General features: G+C 42.3%; 1 protein-coding gene across 1 annotated transcript in view; it reads left to right on the forward strand.

Annotated features, from left to right (window-relative positions):
- Positions 1–25,525, forward strand: part of LOC309704579 (protein shisa-8) — a 137,786-nt gene that overhangs the window by 102,950 nt on the left and 9,311 nt on the right. The window contains exon 4 of the mRNA XM_082529817.1: positions 13,885–14,001. Coding sequence (XP_082385943.1) covers positions 13,885–14,001 — 117 coding nt within the window. The remainder of the gene's footprint in view (positions 1–13,884; positions 14,002–25,525) is intronic.

Raw genomic sequence — 25,525 nt, forward strand, 5'->3', positions numbered from 1 at the left:
TAGTCGGGCTCACCTCTACACATGGCTTGGGCTCTGGAACCAGTCTCCTGGAGAGGGGCTGGACTCTGTCTCAGTCTGGAGTTGCCCCTGGTGAGAGGCGGCGGGCTGGGGTGGGTATCCTAATATCCCCTCGGCTTGCTGCCGGTACGTTGGGGGTGGCAGTTCAGAGTACCCAGCCTTCTTAGAGTCCCTGGGGGGGGGGGGGGGGGGGTGCTGGAGGGTGCTCCACCTGGAGACTCTGTTGTCCTGCTGGGAGACTTCAATGCTCACGTGGGTAACGACAGCGAGACCTGGAGGGGCGTGATTGGGAGGAACGGCCTCCCTGATCTGAACCCGAGCGGTGCTCTGTTATTGGACTTCTGTGCTAATCACAGTTTGGCCATAACGAACACCCTGTTCGAACATAAGAGTGTCCATAAGTGCACGTGGCACCAGGATGCTCTAGGCCGTAGGTCGATGATCAATTTTGTAATCGTATCAGCAGACCTGCGACCATATGTTCTGGACACTTGGGTAAAGAGAGGGGCTGAGCTGTCAACTGATCACCACCTGGTGGTGAGTTGGATCAGGTGGCAGGGGAAGACGCTGGACAGACCTGGTGCACCTAAACGCGTAGTGAGGGTGTGCTGGGAACGTCTAGCAGAGGCCCCAGTCCGCGAGATCTTCAACGCACACCTCCGGCAGAGCTTCAACAGCATTCCGAGGGAGACTGGGGACATTGAGTCCGAATGGACCATGTTCAGCGTCTCCATTGCCGAAGCTGCTGCATTGAGCTGCGGCCGCAAGGTGGTTGGTGCCTGCCGTGGTGGTAATCCCCGAACCAAATGGTGGACACCAGAGGTGAAGGGAGCCACCAGGCTGAAGAAGGAGTCCTATCGGGCTTGGTTAGCCTGTGGGACTCCGGAGGCAGCCGACGGGTATCGACAGGCCAAGCGGAATGCGGCTCGGGCAGTGGCTGAAGCAAAAACTCGGGTGTGGGAGGAGTTCGGAGAGGCCATGGAAAAAGACTTTCGGGCTGCCTCGAACAGATTCTGGCAAACCGTCAGACGTCTCAGGAGGGGAAAGCGGTGCTCTACCTGCACTGTGTATAGTGCTGGTGGAGCGCTGCTGACGTCGACTGAGAAAATTGTCAGGCGGTGGAAGGAATACTTCGAGGACCTCCTTAATCCCACTGACACGTCTTCCGAGGAGGAAGCAGAGTCTGGGGATGAGGGGAATGACCCACCAATTTCCGGGGGCGAGGTCACTGAGGCAGTTAAACAACTCCTTGGTGGCAGAGCCCCTGGTGTTGATGAGGTCCGCCCCAAGTTCCTGAAGGCTCTGGACGTTGTAGGGCTGTCCTGGTTGACACGCCTCTGCAATGTTGCGTGGAGATCAGGGGCAGTACCTGTGGACTGGCAGACCGGGGTGGTGGTCCCCATCTTCAAGAAAGGGGACTGGAGGGTGTGTTCCAACTACAGGGGGATCACACTCCTCAGCCTCCCTGGGAAAGTCTATGCCAGGGTGCTGGAAAGGAGAGTTCGTCCGTTAGTCGAACCTCGGATACAGGAGGAACAATGCGGTTTTCGTCCTGGTCGCGGAACACTGGACCAGCTCTTTATCCTCTCCAGGATACTTGAGGGTGCATGGGAGTTTGCCCAACCAGTCTACATGTGTTTTGTGGACTTGGAGAAGGCATTCGACCGTGTCCCTCGGGGTGTCCTGTGGGAGGTGTTGCGGGAATATGGGGTGTCTGGCCCATTGCTACGGGCCATTCGATCCCTATACAACCGTTGCAAGAGCTTGGTTCGCATTGCGGGCAATAAGTCGGACTCGTTCCCGGTGGGTGATGGGCTCCGCCAGGGCTGCCCTTTGTCTCCGGTTCTGTTCATAATTTTTATGGACAGGATTTCTAGGCGCAGCCAAGTGGCGGAGGGCTTTCGCTTTGGTGGCCTCAGAATCTCATCTCTGATTTTTGCAGATGATGTGGTTCTGTTGGCTTCATCGGGTGAGGGCCTCCAGCTCGCACTGGAACGGTTCGCAGCCGAGTGTGAAGCAGCGGGAATGAGGATCAGCACCTCCAAATCTGAGGCCATGGTTCTCAGCCGGAAAAGGGTGGAGTGCCCACTCCGGGTCGGGGATGAGTTCCTGCCCCAAGTGGAGGAGTTCAAGTATCTCGGGGTCTTGTTCGCGAGTGATGGGAGAAGGGAGCCGGAGATCGACAGACGGATTGGGGCTGCAGCTGCAGTAATGCGGACGCTGCACCGGTCCGTCGTGGTGAAGAGGGAGCTGAGTGTAAAAGCGAAGCTCTCAATTTACCGGTCGATCTACGTCCCTACCCTCACCTATGGCCACGAGCTGTGGGTAGTGACCGAAAGAACGAGATCAAGGATACAAGCGGCAGAAATGAGCTTCCTCCGAAGGGTGGCTGGCCTCTCCCTTAGAGATAGGGTGAGAAGTTCGGCCATCCGGGAGGGGCTCAGAGTAGAGCAGCTGCTGCTCCACATCGAAAGGAGCCAGTTGAGGTGGTTCGGGCATCTGACAAGGATGCCCCCTGGGCGCCTCCTGGGTGAGGTGTTCCAGGCATGTCCCACCGGGAGGAGGCCCCGGGGCAGACCCAGGACACGCTGGAGAGATTATATCTCTCGGCTGGCCTGGGAACGCCTTGGTATTCCCCCGGATAAGCTGGAGGAGGTGGCTGGGGAGAGGGAGGTCTGGGCCTCTTTGCTTAGGCTGCTGCCCCCGCGACCCGGCCCCAGACAAAGCGGATGAAAATGGATGGATGGATGGATGGATGGAACACGAGAAGCTGGAGAAATACCAAGGGCTCAGAGAAGAGCTCGAGTGGATGTGGAGGGTGAAGGTAACGGTGGTCCCCGTGGTAATCGGAGCACTAGGTGCGGTGACTCCCAAGCTAGGCGAGTGGCTCCAGCAGATCCCGGGAACAACATCGGAGATCTCTGTCCAGAAGAGCGCAGTCCTGGGAACAGCTAAGATACTGCGCAGGACCCTCAAGCTCCCAGGCCTCTGGTAGAGGACCCGAGCTTGAAGGATAAACCGCCCGCAGGGGCGTGCTGGGTGTTTTTTATATATATATATATATACATACACATATATATATATATATATATATATATATATATATATATATATATATATATATATATATACATACACATATATATATATATATATATATATATATATACATACACATATATATATATATATATATATATATATATATATATATATACATACACATATATATATATATATATATATATAGTACTTCTGACATCTGCAGCTGTTACAGTAGTGATGTGAACTGCTGACACATCTTTCTTGTAGTTTTAATGAACCTTACATGATTGAAGACTGCATTTCAAGTCTTGTTTAAGTGATGTGACATCATCGTTTGTCAACACACATTAGATAATCTTTACCTCACCTCTAATTTACCTCCATTTCTTTCATCCTTTCTTCTTTCACTTTGCTTTCACTTTGCTCTATTTATTATTTGGACTACTCTGTAGTCAACATGCTTTCCACAGCTAATTCTATTTATTTAGATAAACCGCTCTGTCCATGCATGAGCATGTCAGTGTGTGTGTGTGTGTGTGTGTTATGCATAGATGTGTTCACTGCATTATGCAAAGCAATGAGCAGCAACGTTCAGCACATTCATTGTCTGTGCTAAAGGCAGAAAATAATGGTGTTATCCTGGGATAAGCCCTCATTTATCCTGCAAATAGAGTGTGAGGGGTAGAAAAGGGGGGTTGGGGGGTTGGCGTGCGGAGCAGTTTTTAAAGAGACTTCAACATTGATGTTAGTGTGCTGAAATGACTCCATTTACTCTATTTAACACAGAGGAACAAGAATAAGAGTACAAAAAAAATTAAGAGAAAAGCAGGGATTTGCTGGGCAAAGCAGGGCGCGGGTACTTCTAGTCATTCATCAGTCTCTCTTCACGTTCCTCTTAGTATTAAGAGAGTTTAGAAGTATGGCCACTGGACAGTCAGCAGGTCAGTGAGGCAAAAATTATTTCATCATTGAATATTCACTGAAGTGTTTTGCTCATAATGGTAGTACTCATCAGTACAACAGTATTGCCGTAGATTATATGCTGTTAAAGAAAAGAGTGAAATGTAGAGAAACATTGAGCTCCCACTTCACTAAAACTTACGGCAGAGAAAAAGAGGCAGGGAAATCAAAAAGAAAACATGAAGGTAGATGAGTCTTTCTCACATATTGGTTTCACTGCTTCGTTCCATCGCAACAGATGTTCTACCGTCACAACAAAAGAGTTAGGCAAGACAGGGTTGCAGAGAAAACAAGGTGTATGAGGAGGGAAGGAGGAAGGATAGGCGGGAAGAGGCAGGTGCAGAAGTAGAAAGAGGCGCCTGAAAAGAAATGTAACAGAGGAAAAGTGACAGAAAAAGATTTTTAAAAAGATCAACTTTGAGAATCAGAGGAAGAAAGAGAGGACACGCAGAAAGCTTTGCTAAGCAACAACACAGAGTAAAGCTTGTGTGTATTTTTTCCAACACACTGAGACAGGAAGAGATATTAATGAAGGAGGCCCATATGCTGCACACATGGTACCCACTCAAAGCTTTAACATGTAAACAGCATCCAGTTATCTAACCTATTCTTGCCTAGAGTTACTGAAGAAGACTGTAAGTACCATGAAATATTTTTTCTGCCATTTGCAGTATATGTTAAAGGTTACCTGGTGCAATCAAATATCTTAAATGTGAATATGATGCCATGGGAGGCAAATGGTTAGCTTAGCATAGCAATAAAATAAAATGCTACCAGTCCAGCACATAACCCACACTACCCACTGATAAAACAACAAATTATAGTTTCTACATATTTTTGTACTGATTAAACAGAATATAATAATGTATATAGTACATATATGTAACATAATATAACAGACATAATATGTAAACTCTATAGGTACTGTTTGGTCAATTTTATGCCCTTAAAATAAGGGCATAAAAAGTCATGGCATACATCTTCTTACTTCTATGTCAGAGAAAACATTTCACAAAAAACAATGAACTCTATTTTTTTAAATATAAGCAGACGATCAGATTAGCTTAAAACAACCCTTCAGACGAAAGCAGGCGGATGACATAAAATCAGAAATTGCCAAACAAACTGAAAAAAACAACTGATGTTTTCGATGTGTCTGACAGTCTGTGTTTGGAAGGATTTGTGGATTGAGAGAGACCTCGCTCAAAAAAGGGGAAAAAATGAGAAAACTTCTGTCTGATTGCAGCAGGAGCTCAAGAAGGACAGTGCACATAATTATACAGTCAAACAGTTAAACCCATACAGCGGGCTGAGTCACTCACTGGAACAAAAATCTATATAAATGAAGACTTCACAGATGCAAAAGAAGGAAAAGGAAGGAGCTGATGCAGAGTTTAATCCGGAGCTGATAGCTGCGACGGCGAGGGGGAAATTTCATATGTTCAAACTGATTACAACAACAAAAAACTCATAGACTTAAAATAATGACCAATCTACAATCTGCAAAAGTTTGCTGTACAATATGATCTAGCGCTGAGCGCTTCTCATTACACTGAACATCATCCACATGAACTGGAAAATCACACTGATAACAGCTTTTTCCTCAGCACCACTAGCTGTCACACTGATGAGCGGTTTAACAGCATTACAGCTACACATGAAGAAGTTATAGATGGTGTTAATAAATGGAAAAAGAAAACCACTAACTCAAAACTTCAACTTATCACACCAAACTGGACAATTTCCTGACAGCATGAAAACAGCAAAACTCAAAACTGGTGACAAAATGCCACCTCACAAATTACAGGACTGGGTCTCTTCTCACACTCTGTCAATGGAAAATTGTATTTAGTAGTCAGTATAATCTTTTAGTGATATAAGTTTGCTTATGGTAGGATGCTGTTTGTAGTTATTTGTATTAGGAAATGTTTAACCATGTATGCTTAGAGGCATATAATCAATTGTGTAGTGACAGGATGTGTGATTTTCAGCAGGCTTGGTTCACCCCCACATCCTGGGAGCATGGGAAAGAGCTCGTACCTAGCTTTATTGTTTTACGGTAGGATTAACGTAACTACGTCTGTTCTAGTCTAAGTGCCTGAACTGCTGGACTTCCTCACGGTGTTATCAAGGGTGAACCATCTAGGGTGGGGGAGACTACCCTCTTCCTGACCAAGGGTGTACCTTTTGTGCTTTATGACCCTTTGATCAGCAGCACACACACACACACACACACACACACACACACACACACACACACACACACACACACACACACACACACACACACACACACTGGAACTATAAAATAAAGACCGGGGCAGTCTCTGAGCGCGAGTCCCTGAGCCCTCACTCTCGTGCGAGAGCTCAGAGCTGCCCTTGCTAAGCAACAAGTAAAACTGTCTGTGTTTCTCTTCTCTGAAGTCTTTACTGAAGAAGTGTTTTAGAACATTTTCCCTAACACACTCATAGAATTTATTTATATAGCGCACAACAACAGCTGCCTAAAGGCGCTTTATATTAAAAGGTTAAGACCCTACAATAATACAGAGAGACCTCAACCATCACTCAGCCCTGTATGAGTAAACTTGTTGGTGACAGTGAGAAGGAAAAACTCCCTTTTTAACAGGAAGAACCAGTGAGAGGCAGCCATTGCCGCAAGTGAAGGAAGGGTGACAGGACAAAAGACATAGAACAAAGTACTAACGCCAAAAAGAACTTAAAAAAAATTGCAGTTGGGATATTCCTTTGAACTAAAAACGATAAATCAAAAAATAAATCAAACACCATGAAAACATTCTGCAAATGTGCAGATCAAAACTGATCTTAGCAGAGTGAAGCCAGCAGCATCTTGTCTGCCATGCTAAACTTCCATGAGTTTCCCATCAAACACCAAAGGTTTATGCGGTCAATAACAAGACACCCCCAATGTAATCGAGACACACTAGATTTCAGTGGAATCAAAGTAAAGTGTGCATTGTTGTCCTGTGACAACAGCTATCTTTCATGACCACAAGGTGGCGGTAATGCTTGGAAACAGCCTTAATGAAAGGAGAGGAATCGCATTCACTTTAGTTTTAATTGGTGTTTATTTTCAGATTTCATTAAGCAACTGCTAATCACTGCTCACCTTCTTTGTCCTGACAGAAGGCCACTGATCCAAGTGGCCTGCAGTATGTGAGGCCACATATATGATTTTGTACCTTCTGCTCTAAAAAACTAATATGCACATCAGCATACATACAAACCAGTCCCTTGAACAGCTGGTGCGTTACATGTGCTGTACACAAAGTATAAGAGACAAAGCTTTAAGCCTCCTCTGCTCTGTCCTACCTCTGAATCCTCTTTTTTGTCTTTGCTTTCCTTCTCTCACATAAGATGAAACAACCACAAACACATCCAGAGTGCCCTGCAGTTCCACAGATGATCTTATATCACCCTGCACATCACTCAAACTGCGCCCTGCTAGTGCTCTGCACTGTGAAACATCAGACAATAAATTTAACAAATATATTTATAAACATTGTATTTTCAAGTTATAGTATAAAGGGTGAAGTTGAGACAACGGCTTCTGTTTCATGACGAGTCTTTGCCATTAAACGACACCGAGCTGTCCTCGTCTCTCTCCATCCCACTCTGCTGTTCTTACATTTATTCCCCTTTCTTCTTCCCTCCCTCTCTCGCTCTCTGTCTCTCATTAGCTGTGCGTGTGTGTGCGTATGTGTGTTTGTGCGCGTGTGTGTGTGTGACAGTAGTCATTTCAGAGTAAGACTGGCTGAAGCCCTTGCAGCAGTCAACCTCTTTGATGTTGAGCCCTGCTGAATTAGGCCATCACCCAGCGGTGCTCTCCTGCCTGCCTGCCTGGCTGCACACACACACTCTAGTCACAAACACAAACAAGGTATGCTTCAAAGTACACACATACAAATCAAAACAAATACACGCTGGAGGGAAGCGTGCACATGCCAAACAGACATTATTTGCTATAGCTGCTCACAAAGGTATAGGACACACACACACACAGGTCCACATACATTTCATCACTTTCACAGTTTTCGCCTCTACACACTGTGAATTACATTCATGTATGGTAAAGTCCTCATTTTCTCATCTGCTTCCATTTAATAAACATAAATTTGAATTCTTATCAGCGCTTTTCCTCCGAGGCCTCCATACTACAGTACATCAAAAACCACGCGCAGCCTCGTGAACACACATGCAGAGGAAATGTGGGACATTCAGAGAGAATTTATTCACGAATACAAACTGCAGGAAATAATTTGTTCCTTTTCAATCTCTCTCACACTTTTTTTTGCGGCGGTATGAATCGTATCGCGACGGCTGAGGGGTAACATTTCGCAAATCATTAATGAAAACAGACTAGAGACCTGATATTTCATAAATGTGAAAATGAAAGGATAGCAGAAATACTTTTGTTTGAAAAAAGGTGAATAAAGAGGGATGATGCAAACACAGGACACTTACAGAAGCAGACAGGTTACAGAGAGAGAAGGGGAAAACCCCTCAAAAGCAACTCAGTTTAAAAGTGTGTCAAGTGGAACCCAGGAACTGGATGGAGCAAGTGATGTCCAAAAAATATTTCAAAAATACAGTGACTGAGAAAAAACAAGAAATATGCCCCAGGGCCACATAACCTAACAGAAGGAACACAAACAAACACCAAGAGAAAGGGAGGACATGGGGGTTGCAGATGAATTGTCAAAAAAAAGAAAATCCTCCTGTGACTTCTCCTAAAAACTCTCTCTTTACCTCAGTGGAAAAACATAAACTCAAAGAAACATGTGAAGGAGGATCCGTAAGGAGTTACATGCTCAGAGAACCGAGCTGCACTACATGTTGACAACATGTTTGATCAAATCAAACAGCTGATGAAATCAATTCAATCAACATGCTGTGCATATTACAGGGTAGAAAATTTTTTAAAAACAACTGAAAAAAATACGAACCATGTAATTATAGGACAAAAGAGACCATAGAGACCAGTTGGCGATTGCCTGGTAACCACCAATTATTGGAAAAAATAACAGGTATTCGAGCTCTGAAGGTGTCGCAGTTTTTCGAGTTTCACTGCCTCTCTGTGGTTTGTTAGTGGGTGTTAGTGGACAACTACTCACAACAAGGATTTGGGAGCAACAACCTCTGTGAATGGTTTCACCTAGTTAACAACTCAGGAAATACATATTTTTCCCTCACAACGCGAGAAATCTCTTTGGGCAGCAAGTTCTGCAACTGAGGGTGGAAACTATATCAAAATGATAGCAGCTAGCTAGCTAGTTTTTGCTATGTCACATGAGTATTTTAGCACCTAAAGTCTAGTTAGCCACTAGAACATTTGCTATATTTTAGCATGCTACAACAACAGCTATGACCAAGTGTCCAAAGTATGTGGTACAGCCTGTCTGTGGGCTACTCTTGTTTGTGCTGTTGTTTGTGTATCGGCCATGAAAAGTGTGCACTGCAGCCACTGACTGTACTTTTCATGCTGCCTGTTACTCCCTCCCCTTTTTGCCAGCCAATCAGCATTACCCACAAACTTACCCACAGCTGAGCTACCTGCCATTAGCTTGTTTAAGGGCTGCACAATAGCATGAACAGGCACAACAAGAGTAGCATAAAACAAGCATTAGATACTTTTCTTTGTTTGTTTGTTTTTTGTCTTTTTTAATCTGCTGCTTCCTGTGTGCTATGTAAATGTCAAAAACCTTGATTTCCAAGGCTGGGTTTTAAATAATTAGTGATTGTCAGACTGAAAATGATGTTCACCCTTCTGCAACTGCCCCCTCATATTTTTTCTTCTTGTTCAATTAACCAGTTTAACTCCTGCTTTTAGTAAGGTATTAATCATCTGTGACTGATGCAAAATTAATTAACAATTATTCTAAAGGCCAACAATGAAGCAATGCTTAAAATGAGGACACAGCTAATCCAAAGTGAGTTAAGCTACAATGTTAGATTCGCTTTAATCATTTTAACAGGGCTAATAATGTTTATTTATAGACCATTTCTCTAAACCGTTTTATTACAAGCAGATTTTTACTATAGCAGTGTGACACGGTTTGGCTTTGGCTTTTAACATATTGTTAAAGTTATGACATAAAACTGAAGGCGTAATAGAAAAGGTGTGGCACTGTGGACAATATGGACTCGGCTTTTACAGCCTTTAAAAGGCTCCGCTGCTTTCTTTTTTGCTCACTATTACGTATTACTTTTCTTCACTGTTTCTTTTGTTGATAAATGGGCAAGAGACCAAAAAAAAGAAAGGAAACAAATCCACTGCATTGCACGGATGCACATACACTGATTTCTATGGCTTTTGTTGCTCCATGCTTGCTTGATGTTTAGTTGTTGTTGAAAAATTGTATAAACTCTGTATATGGTTAATAATCTAATGGTTAAGCAATGGCAATGCTCCTGAAGTTCTTTTTGAAATGTCATTTGTAATGTGTGACATGTTGTTTTTGTGCCCTTCCTTATCACTGAAGGGCAAATGGCTTTTTACTCCAGTCAGGTCAGCAGCTATTTACTATCTCTAAGGACGCACATGTTCATAAATCTCGCTCTAAATATAAACACATGCATCAAAAACTATTTGAGAATAATAACACTAACGCTAAGCTAAACTTGTCTTACCCATCCTGCATTTCGTCCTCTGTCCTGTGCCTCAGCATATTACCATGTCTGTCATAACGTTGCTGAAGGAGGATGCTAAAAACTCACTGAGCAGAAAAAAGTCAAAAGTAGTATGCGCACTGTTACATGTTATGCTGGAGTAAAACAACAAAATCTTTCAAAAATAAACCTCTTTGTCTCACTCTCTAACTCTCTTTCTGGTGGCCGGGAACAGCCCTGTGGTCAAACTGGAGAGTGGCCAGGGATCTTTCCATCAATTAGCTGTGTCTGCCTTCAACTCCCTGTCTTTCTGTCTGACCCTCTCATTATTTCCACTGTTGTTGGTTCACAAAAGGAGTGCTTGAGAACAAGGGATCCAAATGTAGGGCACTTAAAGAGCAGGAGCAATTGCTTTGAATGTTGTGCAATCGTTCGCAATTCCTGCATAAATTAAATAACTAAAGCAATTTTAAGTGTAGGTGGGTTTTTGTTTATTGGTTGATTGATGGATGTGCTCCTTTTAACTCTAGGTAGGCGAATGAGTGATGAGAGAGGCGGCATACATGGTTCACACAAGATATTTTACATACACACACAGCTATACAACGCATACACACGACTGGGCTTCCCTGCACTCTGTGCTACACAGTGTGTCATTACTGCATATCAATTACAAGGGGAAGTGAAGATCTATTTCTAATTCAATCAGTCAGCGCTGGTGTCACATCCCTCGCTCTCTGGTTTCTCTCCCTGCGTCTCCCGCGCTCTCCGCCTCGCTCTCCTGTTTCCCCCTCGCTTGATTCCCATCGATGCATTTCAGCTATTGTGGGGCTGGTGGATCCAGGAGTCAGGTGTGTGTGTGCGTGTGTGTGTGTGTGCGTCATCCTCTTCAGGAAACAGTTTTAGCTAAGTTTTGTACTTCTGGAAAGATGACACTTTCAGAGAAGGGAGGTAATCCTGGCCTGACCTTGTTTCTCAGGAAGGCTTGCAGAGTCTTTGAGATGCTGTGTTGTTATTGTCAAAGATGAGTGCAGTTGCTTTTATGTTGTTTTGAAAAATGTATTCCATTGATTCCAATGATTAATTGCAGAAACAGGTACCTTTGGTGACTAGAGTTGGGATTCTGTCACCCATTTTCCTCTAAGATTATTTTTTAATAACAAAAAAATGTCATTTTTAAAAACCCAGGATAACTTGTGAACAGGAGGAATTAATGACAAAGACCTGATAAAGAATGAATAGTCGCAGAGTGAACACTGGAGAGATCACACAAGGTACAGGTGGATTCAATCAGACACTAACACAGAAAGTAAAATCACCAAAAACCACATGAGAAACTAACCTTCAACATAAAACAAGAAGTCAATTTTCTACCTTTAAATTCAGACTTATTCAGGTTATTGCACGTTGCCCTAAAATCATCAGAAACATGATATCGAACCAATATTTACCCTGGATGGCATTAGCTTGACCTCCAGTAAAACTGTGAGAAATGACCAGAATATGTCCCTCAACGTGCACATATCATGGACTACATCCTTTCATCTGTGTAGTGTCACTTAAATCACAAATAGACTCTCAGAGTGATGCCAAATTACTAGTTTGTGCCTTTCTTACTTACAAGCTGAAGTATTGTAATTTCTTGTTATCAGCCATTTCTAAAAGCTCCCTGAGAAGTTAATCTAAAATGCTGCAGCAAGAGTAGAAGAGGGACCCCGGAGATCATATTTCTCTCATCTTAGCTTCTCTTTAGTGGCTTCCTGCTAAATCCAGAATTGAATTTAAAAATCCTTCTCATATATGAGGTCTTGAATAATCAGGTGCCAACATATCTTAAAGACCTAATAGTATCGTATTACCCTAACAGAGCACTCCGATTGGAGGTTTAATTGTGGTTCGTCCTGTGGAACCAGGTTAATTTGGGGGATAGAAACCATGTCTAGTTTTAAGATTAGAATCAAGACGTTTTATTTTTTTAAAAATGTTTATAGTTAGAGCAAGATCAGGTGATGCTAAACCATGTCTTAATTATGCTGGTGATCATTTCTCTTCCACTTCCCTATTTGCACTCCAATAATGCAAAGAGGGGGTAAGACGAATGGTTTATACTACAGTGGCCTAGAGACTAAAACACGTGATTTTAGTGGAAGTCAATGAGACACTTCTGGCCATGAAGGTGTCAGGAGGGAGTATCTGTTATCAGATTTTGCTGATATTTGACATGTCCAAGACTCAGCGATGCCCCATCCCCCGACTATTTATAATATGGGAAATAATTTTTTCTTTTTTGTTTTGTTTTTTTAAATAATGAATAATTAAACTTGTATTTAAAGAGTTAAAATCCTGAATGTTTTGATCATTTTATAAGGGCTCAAGCTGATTAAGTGAAAAAAGGGGGAAAAAGATTTTTTTATGGCAGATTTTTTGTGTGTACATTTTGGTCCACCAAGGTGTCGAAAGGGTAAAAATTTGAAGCGGGCATAAGGGTTAAATAAAAATATACATGACCATTCAATCGTCATAATAAAATACCAAAACTAAATAAGATGGAGGTTGTGGTTGGGTGATGAGTGCCTCAGCTGAGTAGCTGTCAAGTTACAGTTGAATGCTTAGCTGTACGCCTGCAGGACTGTGAGCGGGCATTTTCAGTTAGCCGATAGCGATGCAGCTGTGAATGTGCAAGTTCATCCGACTTTCAGCGCTGTAAACAAATCTGTCAACTTTCAGCTTGAGTTTTGAGTGCTCAATTTCCTCGTCAGCTGTCCTTGTTTTCACTCAAACAGAGGCCTATGGTAAGTGGTGTTTTCTCGTGTCCTTGTTGACCTGCAGATGTAAAAATAACAAAAAATTTAATTAAATTAAAAAACAGCTTTTTGAATATATTTGTTATTTTGATTAGGAAATGGACATTTTGTAATGTGGCCTGAAAGAAGTGCACAAATCACGCCCGCAACTAATTCGTTCTTGCATTCCTGACTAAAGAGCTTAAAGAGCTTTTGCATCACTTTCTGGAAATGGAAACATAAAAAACATTTAAAAATCATCCCCATCCATTCATAAAAAAAATGTCAGCCAAATAAGGCCAGAGTTATAGAGAGGAGAGCTGCTTTTCTCTCTTTGTATGGTTTAATGCGCTTATTCCTCCTGAGAATATTCTCTCAATTAGCATTTTCTTTGATCAACTTTTAGATATTTGTTTGATATTTGCTTCTCTCTCTCTGTCTTTCATAGATCACAACCATTTAAACAATGCAGCTTTATCTCCTCTGGGTCCAGCCATGGCTTTGTCTCACCCTCACAACAACCTGGGAATTGGCTTCAACAAGTATGCCTCACTCAAGGCTGTGGGTGAGTAACACATACTAAACCTGACTACATGCATACATGTTTACAGCTGTATGTTTGCATGCTTACTCATGGATGTGGCTGCTGGTGTGCACATAACAAGTCACTTGCAGAACACAGACTTACTGTACAAAGGTCAGTGAAGCCAAATGTGTACGGTAGTAGAAAATGATGGGTTTTTTGTATGAGTCTGACTCTTATCCAGACATTCTGAGTTATGAATCATGTTTGAGTGCTGTGGTAGAGTCTAGATTTACCCTGTTACACCAGATTACAGCAGCTGTGATGTAAATATTATGACCATATGAGCCCACCACCATGATTTAAATAATCACCCATTCTCAAATATTGTTCTACCAGTTTGATATTACAAGGATCTAATGTTGGAAAAATACTGCAGGCACTTACACAAGAGAAGAAAATTGCCTAAAAAACAAATGAAAAAAATTACCACAATATCCTCACCACCATGATGCATAAATCAGAGCTGCAACAGAAATTGAAGAAGCTACTTTCTTCTATTGAGTTTTTGAGGAAAACAATGTTAGCAAGGCTCTTTCATGCACCGTAGCACCATCCAGCTTAAACTTTCATTTTGGTCTCTGCAGCTAAATATTAGACACATTATACCGAGAAGCTGTCACTGGCGAGCAGGAGATTAGAAGCAAGGTGCACAGATGCGCACACAAGGCTGATAGCAAAGCTTGGGTTGGTTTGCGCTGTCATCAATAATACACACATAACACACATAACTTGTCCAAATATACAGCAAAAACCAGTGGAAAACCATCAATATGCATGCTGGATTTACAGAGACAAAACATAAAAGTCAGTTAAATTAAAGAAGAACGTACTGTGTGCAACGGGTGAGTTCAACCAGTATAATACTGGCAGGTCCTTCCTGGAAATATTGATCATAACTCAGCAGTGTGAGACTGGTAAAACCAGTAATGATGATGTACTTTTACTTGTAGTGGAATGGTAACTCAGCTGGTTCACATTATAAAACCAAAGCTGTAACATACGCGTGCACACACGACAGAGACTGGCTGAGTGACAGTAGAGTCTGGCCAGCAGCAGGGTGAAGCGTCTAGTTCACGCCTCAAGCTTGCCCTGTGAAAATACATGAATAAACCAACATATCGCACACTCGTACACACGCAGGATGTTGTTCATCCAAATGCAAATGCACACTTGAGGGAGGGAAGTGTAAACGTGTAGATGCAAACAGGGACACGCACACAAAAGCGCACACACGCACCTTCTTCATGTGATCACTTCAGACAGATAAGGACACTGTGACAAAGATGAGGAACAGCAGCTTGGCACATGTGCATGCATTGTTTATTGACATGTAAACGCAGATGTTATTGCAGTAGTTAATGTGTGGATTAAAGTAACTAAACAATGTGGCAACGGATTGACTGGTATCATTATGCAACTTTTCAGTGTTTAGGAAATCCAAATAAATGAATGAAATGATTTTGCCATCACTGGCAGCAGATTTGAACTGATTATTAAGTATAAAACATTTGGAATAATGCTATGGTGTAGGACTTGGATCGGCTGGTGGGATGATCTACTGTGATTGGTTGTTGTGTTGTTTAGCTGCATACACTGGGAGTGATTTGAATTGATGTAATAGCCAAAAATTGTAGAAAGTGGTATTTGGGGACTTCATACATATGCATATACACAGACAGTAGTTGTCTATAATAATGTGCCTGTTGGTAAGGCTAAAATAAGACACCTCACTCCAAACTCTCATTTATAATTCAGTCAGTTCATTCAACAGCACTTTCAGGAGCTAAAATGTTGCTTTGAACAAGAGAGAAATATTTACTTTACTTTACTTAATATTGCAAGATTTCTAATTGCAGCCATCAAAACATGTAAGTGATTCCTTGCAGCAGAGCCCACGTGGTGCTGACTACTGTTTTCAAGAATGAAGAAAAAGTTGATCGTTTATATTAAACACATAGAATTAGGACACTAAGCTCGCAAAAACTGAGGCCAGCAAAATGTGGTGTGACTGTGGAAAATGACTGAAGAGAAAAAGAGCAAGAATGAGACAATCTCATCTCATTATTCTGCTCAGTGACTGGGAGACAAAGGCCGACTGCAGCAGCAGCAATCCCCTATCCACAATGAGCGTCAGCCACATTTCCCTGAAAAATACTTCAAAGTATCACATCCTTCACAGACGGAGGTGCAATAACCTCCTCTTTCACTCGATGTCTAGGTATTGAGTTAAGACTGTTTGATGACCCATAGGCTCTTCTCTGTTTTGTAACTGCTTTATTTCTGTCTCTCTCACACACACACACAGTTTTAGAGTGCTCTGCTTTTTGTCATCAGCGATGCTGATCATCCACGCTCTTTAACTACCGTATGTACCTAAAAGCTTACACAACACCAGAACAACCTACGACCCCTGGCAATGCCCTCTATATCTTCTCCAAAAGCCCTGTGAGCACATCTGCTTTAAAAAGAAATCTGTTTCTGTGACAACATTCATGTGAGACATGAAAACTGTGTGTGTGAAAGACTTGCATATGTTATAACGCTTTCATCATGACATTGTGTCAGAACATTTCGAGCAATTTGTTTCTTTTCAATTCATTCCTCCACAATCACTGGATGTGGCGCATAATTTGGGAATGAATAATTTGACAAATATGGAAATGTGATTTTTTGTTTTCTTGCCAACAATCTAATGAGATCCACGTCTTTCAGACATTTCAGCAGATTGTGTTTTATTCGGACAAAGCCAGGCTAGCTGTTTCCTCCTTATTTCATTCTTCACACTGCACAAAAAACAATCCTATCAGCTTGTGCTGTTTCACTTTCAGAAGCTTGTTCTCTTAGAGTTCTCTATTTCTTTTCATTTCTTTAAGTAGTCTTCAGGAATAGTTCTCCAGACTTCTTGAAGGACTTTCAAAGCTCTTCTTTGGATTTTGGCTCCTTTTTATTCTGTTCTCTTCAAAATGATCCCACACTGCTTCAATGATGTTGAGGTCCGGGCTCTGGGGAGGCCAATCCATGACTGACAGTGTAACATTGTGTGTTTTTCTATCCAGGTATGCTTTTACTGCATTGGCAGTGTGTTTGGGATCATTGCTGAAAAGTTAAGCCTACGCAAATCAGAAGCTTTCCAGATGGTATTGCATAGTGGATCAAAATCTGCTTTTCTGTGTTTACACGTTCTGTCGCCCCAACATGACTGCCTGAGATGCAGCCCCAAACCACGACAGAGCCTCCCCCGTGTTTTATTTATGGCTCTAGACACTCGCTCGCTGCCTCTTTCCTGACCTCCTCTGTATGTACTGACAAGATTTGAACCAAAAATTTCAAATTTAGATTCGTCACCCCGTCAGACCTGTTACCACTGATCTTCTGACCACTGACAGTTCGAGTGTAATTTGGCATACCTCAGCTTTTCTCTGTTTTCCTTCCTTAAGGATCGCTCCTTGACAGCCACACGTCCACTGAGATCATTTTTGATGAGGCTACAGTGAACAGTAAACTCCATCTCTCAGGTCTGGCGTCAGGTCTTTGCTCATTTCCTAAGCACATGACTTTTAAATCCATCTGCTGTAGATACCTTTTTTTAAGACTTGCAACTATTTATTTTGTCCTCCACTGGTCCAATTTTCTCAGTTGTTTTAAGGCCAAGATCTGCCAAGTTTTGCCTATAGCTGTGTGGGTATCATCTTGTTGATATATAGATACTTATTTATGCCTGTCTGTTGTCTTTGGTGTTTTTCATAGATACAACCAAAGAAATGGGAACTATAGCCTGTTGCTGCTAGTGACAAAGTGGCTTGAGATACAAGCTCGAGACTTTTGCACAGTGCTATGCAGTAAATGTACTCAGACCAATCATCTTTTCACACATGCTTATCACTTCTCTTACTGTGCAATAAACAAGTCAGTGGGTCCAGAAATCCTTCCTGTGTGGGCAAAGTCATAGCTAGGACACCCAACAATTTGGACAGGACAGCTGACCATCAGCCAGGTGAAACAGCATGTATCTGAACTAAGCTTTGAAATCTTTATTAACACACTTGGACTTCCTGCAGCAGGTAAAACCTCACTTCTGCTTTTTTTGTTAAAAAAAGGGAAAAAATTTAGATTTTAAAATTTGTGTGTAAGAATGAAACATGTCAAAGAGGTCAGGAAACTATGACGTCAAACCGTTGCCAGGTGTAGCAGCAGGACTGAGGATCAAGCAGCTCTGATAACTTAATTAAAGTACTGGAGGAAGTAGGGGTGGACTGGCAGGGAGAGCACGGGACAAAGATGCTAAAGGTGAGAGAGGGAGAACGTGATTGGACAGAAACCAGATGAACATGTAGAGGAGACGCTCAGAATCGAGTGTGAAGGCAAGGATTTTTTATAAACAATTACAAACCTATGTGTGACTGACAGAGTTAAATCCAAGTCAGTGACCAGTGAGCGTCAGGTTTACAGCAAGAAAAAAAAACACAAGACAGAAGGTGGAGGGATTTTCTCAAAGAGGCTGTGAAGGAGTGTTTGCCAAACCACTCGGTCTCCAAACTGCGGGCCAAGACTGCCTGAAGTTTTTAATTACATTTTAACAATCCTGCAGTTTTAAAGGGGAGTACAGACAAAATGCTGTCAATCTGAATTTTGTTACAACACTTGTATAAACTGGAATGAATTTATTATCCAGTGAATGCAGAATTAGGGTGGAAACAGGAAAATCTGCTTTCTGAGAAGAACAGCATAAGATTACAATTTGGATTTTTTTTTCTCTTTGTGGTTGTTGAAACTTTCAGTATATGCTTCAGGACACATAATGTAAATAATAATGAAAAAAAGGTGTTGTGAATTTTTAGACACGTGAACTGGAGGGATCTCAAACTCTGGCTTTGAAGATGAATCAGCTCCTCTGGTTTAGCTTTTTTTTTTTTTTTTTTACGTTTTGCACTTCATGATGCAATTTCTCTACATGCAGCGATTAGTGAACAACCTGTAGAGACTAATGAGGAAAAGCATAGCAATCTAGTTTTAACATTTCCTTCAGCAATGTTTCTATAAAGGGGAAACCTTCTGATTCAAAACAAATGGAACGTCTGAGCTATGATGTTCTGCAGGGGGGATTTTCTTCTTTCTTGTAGCTTATTCAGTTTTACCACCTCAGCTCTGCCGGACTTTCCTGGTGTTAAATAATTAAAAGCTGAATACTCCTAAGGAAAGTATTGCTTAAAATCTACAGAACACTGCTTTGGAGAGCCAGAAGTTACCAATTCTGTCAGTGAACTGAAATGTAACTTACATGGTGAAAAGGGACAAGCATGATATTTCCATTTGATGTCATGTTATTAAAAATAAATAAATAAATAAATAAATAAAAAAAATAAAATAAAAAAAAAAAAAAATATATATATATATATATATATATATATATATATATATATAAAACACCCAGCACGCCCCTGCGGGCGGTTTATCCTTCAAGCTCGGGTCCTCTACCAGAGGCCTGGGAGCTTGAGGGTCCTGCGCTATATCTTAGCTGTTCCCAGGACTGCGCTCTTCTGGACAGAGATCTCCGATGTTGTTCCCGGGATCTGCTGGAGCCACTCGCCTAGCTGCACCTAGTGCTCCGATTACCACGGGGACCACCGTTACCTTCACCCTCCACATCCTCTCGAGCTCTTCTCTGAGCCCTTGGTATTTCTCCAGCTTCTCGTGTTCCTTCTTCCTGATATTGCTGTCATTCGGAACCGCTACATCGATCACTACGGCCGTCTTCTTCTGTTTGTCTACCACCACTATGTCCGGTTGGTTAGCCACCACCATTTTGTCCGTCTGTATCTGGAAGTCCCACAGGATCTTAGCTCGGTCATTCTCCACCACCCTTGGGGGCATCTCCCATTTTGACCTCGGGACTTCCAGATTATACTCGGCACAGATGTTCCTGTACACTATGCCGGCCACTTGGTTATGGCGTTCCATGTATGCCTTGCCTGCTAGCATCTTGCACCCTGCTGTTATGTGCTGGATTGTCTCTGGGGCATCTTTACACAGCCTGCACCTGGGGTCTTGCCTGGTGTGATAGACCCCAGCCTCTATGGATCTTGTACTCAGAGCTTGTTCTTGTGCTGCCATGATTAGTGCCTCTGTGCTGTCTTTCAGTCCAGCTTTGTCCAGCCACTGGTAGGATTTCTGGATATCAGCCACCTCCTCTATCTGCCGGTGGTACATACCGTGCAGGGGCCTGTCCTTCCATGATGGTTCCTCGTCTCCCTCCTCTTTCTTGGGTTTCTGCTGCCTGAGGTATTCACTGAGTACTCGGTCAGTTGGGGCCATCTTCCCAATGTATTCTTGGATGTTCGTTGTCTCATCCTGGACTGTGGTGCTGACACTCACCAGTCCCCGGCCCCCTTCCTTCCGCTTAGCGTACAGCCTCAGGGTGCTGGATTTGGGGTGAAACCCTCCATGCATGGTAAGGAGCTTTCTTGTCTTTATGTCAGTGGTTTCTATCTCCTCCTTTGGCCAGCCTATTACCCCAGCAGGGTACCTGATCACGGGCAGGGCGTACGTGTTGATGGCCCGGATCTTGTTCTTACCATTCAGCTGACTCCTCAGGACTTGCCTGACCCTCTGCAGGTACTTGGTGGTTGCAGCTTTTCTAGCGGCCTCTTCATGGTTCCCATTCACCTGCGGGATCCCCAGGTACTTGTAACTGTCCTGCATATATATATATATATATATATATATATATATATATATATATATATATATATAAATATGAGATTTTAAGTAGTTAATTTAATGCAATGCAACTCATCAAACCATGAAGCGGATTGGCTAGAGCACCAGAAGTCCGCAGGCTCTACTGTCCATAAGCAAATAATAGGAAACTGGGACTACAGAATTTTTGTTCTTGCTGTAACACTTAGATGGGCAGAAACATGAAACCACGAATCCATCCAGCCATCTGTCAACAGTTCAGGGTGGTGGTGGTTTAATGGTGAAGGGGGATATTTTCTTGGCACGCTTTGGGCCTCTTAATACTAACTGAACTTGTGTAAATGCCACAGACTACCTGAGCTTTGTTGCTGACCGTGTCCATCCCTTTATGTTGACAGCAGAGGTAGGCAGTAACGCGTTACTTGTAAAGCGTTACTGTAATCCAATTACTTTTTCAAGTAACAAGTAAAGTAAGGGATTACTATTGCAAAAACGGTAATTAGATTACCATTACTTTCCCGTAGGAACGCTGCGTTACTGCGTTACTAAAACCGTGATTTTTTGCGAGAATGTCTCATGATAGTGACGTAAGTGAGTGCGACGTTCGTGACAACAGCTGTGTGCAGATCAACAGTGGATCATATATCGAGTGCGGGAGAGAGTATGAGCGTGCAGCGTTTAAAGCGTGGAAGTACTGACCTTACTTTGTAAGGAACATTAGCGTCCATTGTGCATGGGAAGAAAACTTCTTTTTACAGCGAAAAAACCCTTCCAAGCAAGCACCGAGTGCGCTATGACGTAATGGGAAATTCACAGAGAAACTCGCAGATTCTTCCACTGCCCGCTGCGACACACCTGCACCAGGGTAAACCTCCGCCTACCCCACTCCTGCTTTACAGGTGAAAATAGAGCAAAAGGACCGCTAGTCTATGACTTTATTTATTTTCTGCTGTGTGTTACTTGCATCTAGTGAATGTAAACACACAAAAAAATATTTTTTATGTGCTGGAATGTGCAGAAAATAGGTTTAAATATTAAACAAATTTCTTCCAGTCAGAGAATGTTGCATATAATTAAATTTTTGCTTGATGCATAAAGTTAAAAGATTAAAACTAATAAAACAAGTTTTAAAAAGAGACTTTTCCACTGGATTACATTTTGTATGATGGATTATGCAGAAAAAGTAGAATTGGGCTGAAAGATCGATCGCTTTATCACCTATTCAGGTTGTAAATCGTGTTTTTAAAAAGTAACTAAGTAAGTAAGTAATTAATTACTTTTGAAAATAAGTAATCAGTAAAGTAATGGGATTACTTTTTGGGGGTAGTAATCAGTAATTAGTTACTGATTTCTTTTTTCAAGTAACTTGACCAACACTGGTTGACAGTGTACCCATCTTCTTCCAGCAGGATAGCACACCATGTCACAAAGTTCAAATAATCTCAAACTGTTTTCTTGAACATGACACTGAGTTTTCTGTACTCAAATGGCCTCCACAGTCACCAGATCTCACTCCAATAAAGCATCTTTGGGATGTGTTGGGAATGAAGATTAACGTCATGGATGTGCAGCCGACAAATCTCCAGAGAAATGTCACCCCAAAATGAAACTGTGGCATTTTTCAGTACACTTGTATTATTATTTATCCAGGTAGATTAATTTGGTGTGAGTTGCCTAATTTTGCAGTTACCTACCATATCTGCTCTTTTTCTGTGTAACTGGTCTAATTGGCACTTGCTTTGTAGTGCTTGGAGCGTTTACTCCACAGGTAAGCTTATAAACTTAGCAGCATTGTAATATGATATCACAACCCTCACAAACCTTGTGGTGAGAAGTTTCATCTAGAAACTTTCATGTCTCTTTTAGCCTCCAACACTTGCCAGCCACACCACACAATAATTATCTGAATACTCCATCTGACTTTGACAAGGGGTTTGTGCTACAGGTAGCAAAACACCCCCATCCTAAACCTCACCTTGTGTAAAAATGCTCACAATAACATTTCTAGGTTTAGGTTTTAGATAAGTTTGGTTGGTTTGTTGGTTGGTTGATTGTGTTATGGGGTCATCTCTACTGGATAAAGACAGGGCTGCAGAGTTGTTTTTTATGTATATTAAAATATTTTTTGTATTTAGTAACAACAAGCAAACACAATTGAGTTCTATTACATCAGAGAGAAGACATCTCTAAAGCTTGTATCTCCAAAAACTAGGCAAAGTTCTCTATATTCATGAATAGAAACACAAGCTAGAGGAAAACTAGATGTATCTGATGTTAGAGTGAAATATCCCTTTATTTTGGCATATGTGCTTAGTGGGGTTCTTTTAAAATGAGCTTTAAAATTATGAATTGCATAGTGGAAATATGTGTGTGGGTCTAGAAATAACTGGATCTTGGATCTTTCCTTCCCACAATGTCAATATGTTAATAAGCCCTTTATAAAGCAGAAATAACTGTGTAAACATAATGAAATGACATTGAAATAGACCACACAAAAATGCAGCACATTGTCAAACTGAAATCATTTGGAGGCTCCAATTTATGCAGTTATAATGCAGTGGCCCAGATTGGGCCCGTGGGCATCACTTCAAGCTGCCACTGGATAGAGAGCAAAAGCTTATGTTGTTGAAGAGTGTGGAATAAATGAAACAGAGAGCGGGAAACAAGCGGATGAGAAAGAGAGAGCAGATGGAGAGTGTGTGGAACGGACAAGATGGTGGGTAATACTGCCACAGAGGACCCTGCTGTCAGGTGCTTCTTCTGGCAACATGTGTGGAAACACTCAAATGGACAGTAACAGCAGTTGTTGTGAGAAGCAAGGGTGTGTTTAATTCATTGTGTCTCAGTATTTTCCCCTTTGTGTGCAACATTTGAATCAGTGTATCTGTCAAATTCTGCTAGCCTCATGCTGAAGTGTTTTATACCAAGGGCAGGGATACTGTGATTATAATCAACAATCAAGAAATTGATTATTTAAGGAGACGTGTCATTTTCAAAATCTACAATCAAGAGACGCCCTCGTGAATGTAAATACAGAGGGTTTATAACTGGTTACATTCAAGCAGGAAGGCAAGGTTAGACTTTACCAAAAAAACAAACCATCTAAAAGAGCCTGCATAGTCCTAGAATAATTTTCTTTGGACAGGCGAAACCAAAATGAATGATGAGTAGGGAAAAGTCTGGATAAGGAGAGAAATGGCTAATTATCCAATCACATCATCTGTCTAGCATGGTGGAGGTAGTGTTATGGCATGGGTATGTAAGGCTGCCAGTGGAACTGTGTCACCAGCGTTTATTGAAGATATGACTGCTGATAGAAGCACCAGAAGTTTCGTCAAAGGGCGTGGCCGTGGCACCAGATTAAATTTTGGTCATTTTGGTAAATTTTTTTACTTGTTCTTATTACCACATACATGGTCCGATCTGGACCACACATCTCTTTAACTGCAATATTTGACAATGGCCACAGTGCCACCTAGTGGGAACAGGAAATGTCATGTTTCAAGGCGGATGGTCACAACATCAGCCCAAACCAGTACTCCACCTCCACCTTGCTGGCGTCTGAGTTGGACTGGAGCTCTCTGCCCTTTACCAATCCAGCCACGGGCCCATCCATCTGGCCCATCAAGACTCACTCTCATTTCATCAGTCCATAAAACCTTAGAAAAACCAGTCTTGAGATATTTCTTGGCCCAGTCTTGACGTTTCAGCTTGTGTGTCTTGTTCAGTCTTTCAGTCTTTCAGCCTTTCTTACCTTGGCCATGTCTCTGAGTATTGCACACCTTGTGCTTTTGGGCACTCCAGTGATGTTGCAGCTCTGAAATATGGCCAAACTGGTGGCAAGTGGCATCTTGGCAGCTGCACACTTGACTTTTCTCAGTTCATGGGCAGTTATTTTGCGCCTTGGTTTTTCCACACGCTTCTTGCGACCCTGTTGACTATTTTGAATGAAACGCTTGATTGTTCGATGATCACGCTTCAGAAGCTTTGCAATTTTGAGACTGCTGCATCCCTCTGCAAGATATCTCACTATTTTTGACTTTTCTGCTTTATTTTCTTTTTCTAATCTTGAAATGGTGGTCCCCATCACTACATGTTCATCTTCTACATTTGAAATGCGTTTCTCCGTTTGCTCTACTCTCCCCACACAGTCAGATAATTTTTTCTGCATTTCGTTCATGGCTGCCACAACCTCATCTGCCTTGCTGGAAAACTTGGCCACAGCGCCCTCCAGCTTGTCCCAAAGTGCAGTTTGCGCGTTTGCAAGCTTGTTTTCAATACCTGCAAACTCCTCTCGTATGGCACGCTGCAACCTCTCCTCCATGTTGCCACTATCCGTGGGGCCGTGTTCGCTCATGGTGGCTGGCTTGTTAACTGCGCAGGTCTCAGACGCGCTAGCTTCACCGCCAAACACCGATATCTTGGTTTGCATGGTTGACTTAGTCTTCTCCTTGGTAGTTTTACCGGGTCCAGGCATCGTGGGTCTATAATGTATTTCGTTTTCGTGTTTCGGAGCGTTTTTCCTTAATTTTAAGGATTTAGCAAAGTTTCTTGCAGGAGCAGTTCAGAGCTCGACCGATCACTACGGTGACGTCATCGGAAGTCCCCATTTTTGACTTTTCTGAGCCTGTCAAGTCCTTCTTTTGACCCATTTTGCCAAAGGAAAGGACATTAATAATTATGCACACCTGATATAGGGTGTTGATGTCATTAGACCACACCCCTTCTCATTACAGAGATGCACATCACCTAATATGCTTAATTGGTAGTAGGCTTTCAAGCCTATACAGCTTGGAGTAAGACAACA

The sequence above is a fragment of the Aulonocara stuartgranti genome (genome assembly GCF_965226115.1).
Source record: "Aulonocara stuartgranti genome assembly, chromosome: 4".
In the NCBI taxonomy this organism is placed as follows: Eukaryota; Metazoa; Chordata; class Actinopteri; order Cichliformes; family Cichlidae; genus Aulonocara; species Aulonocara stuartgranti.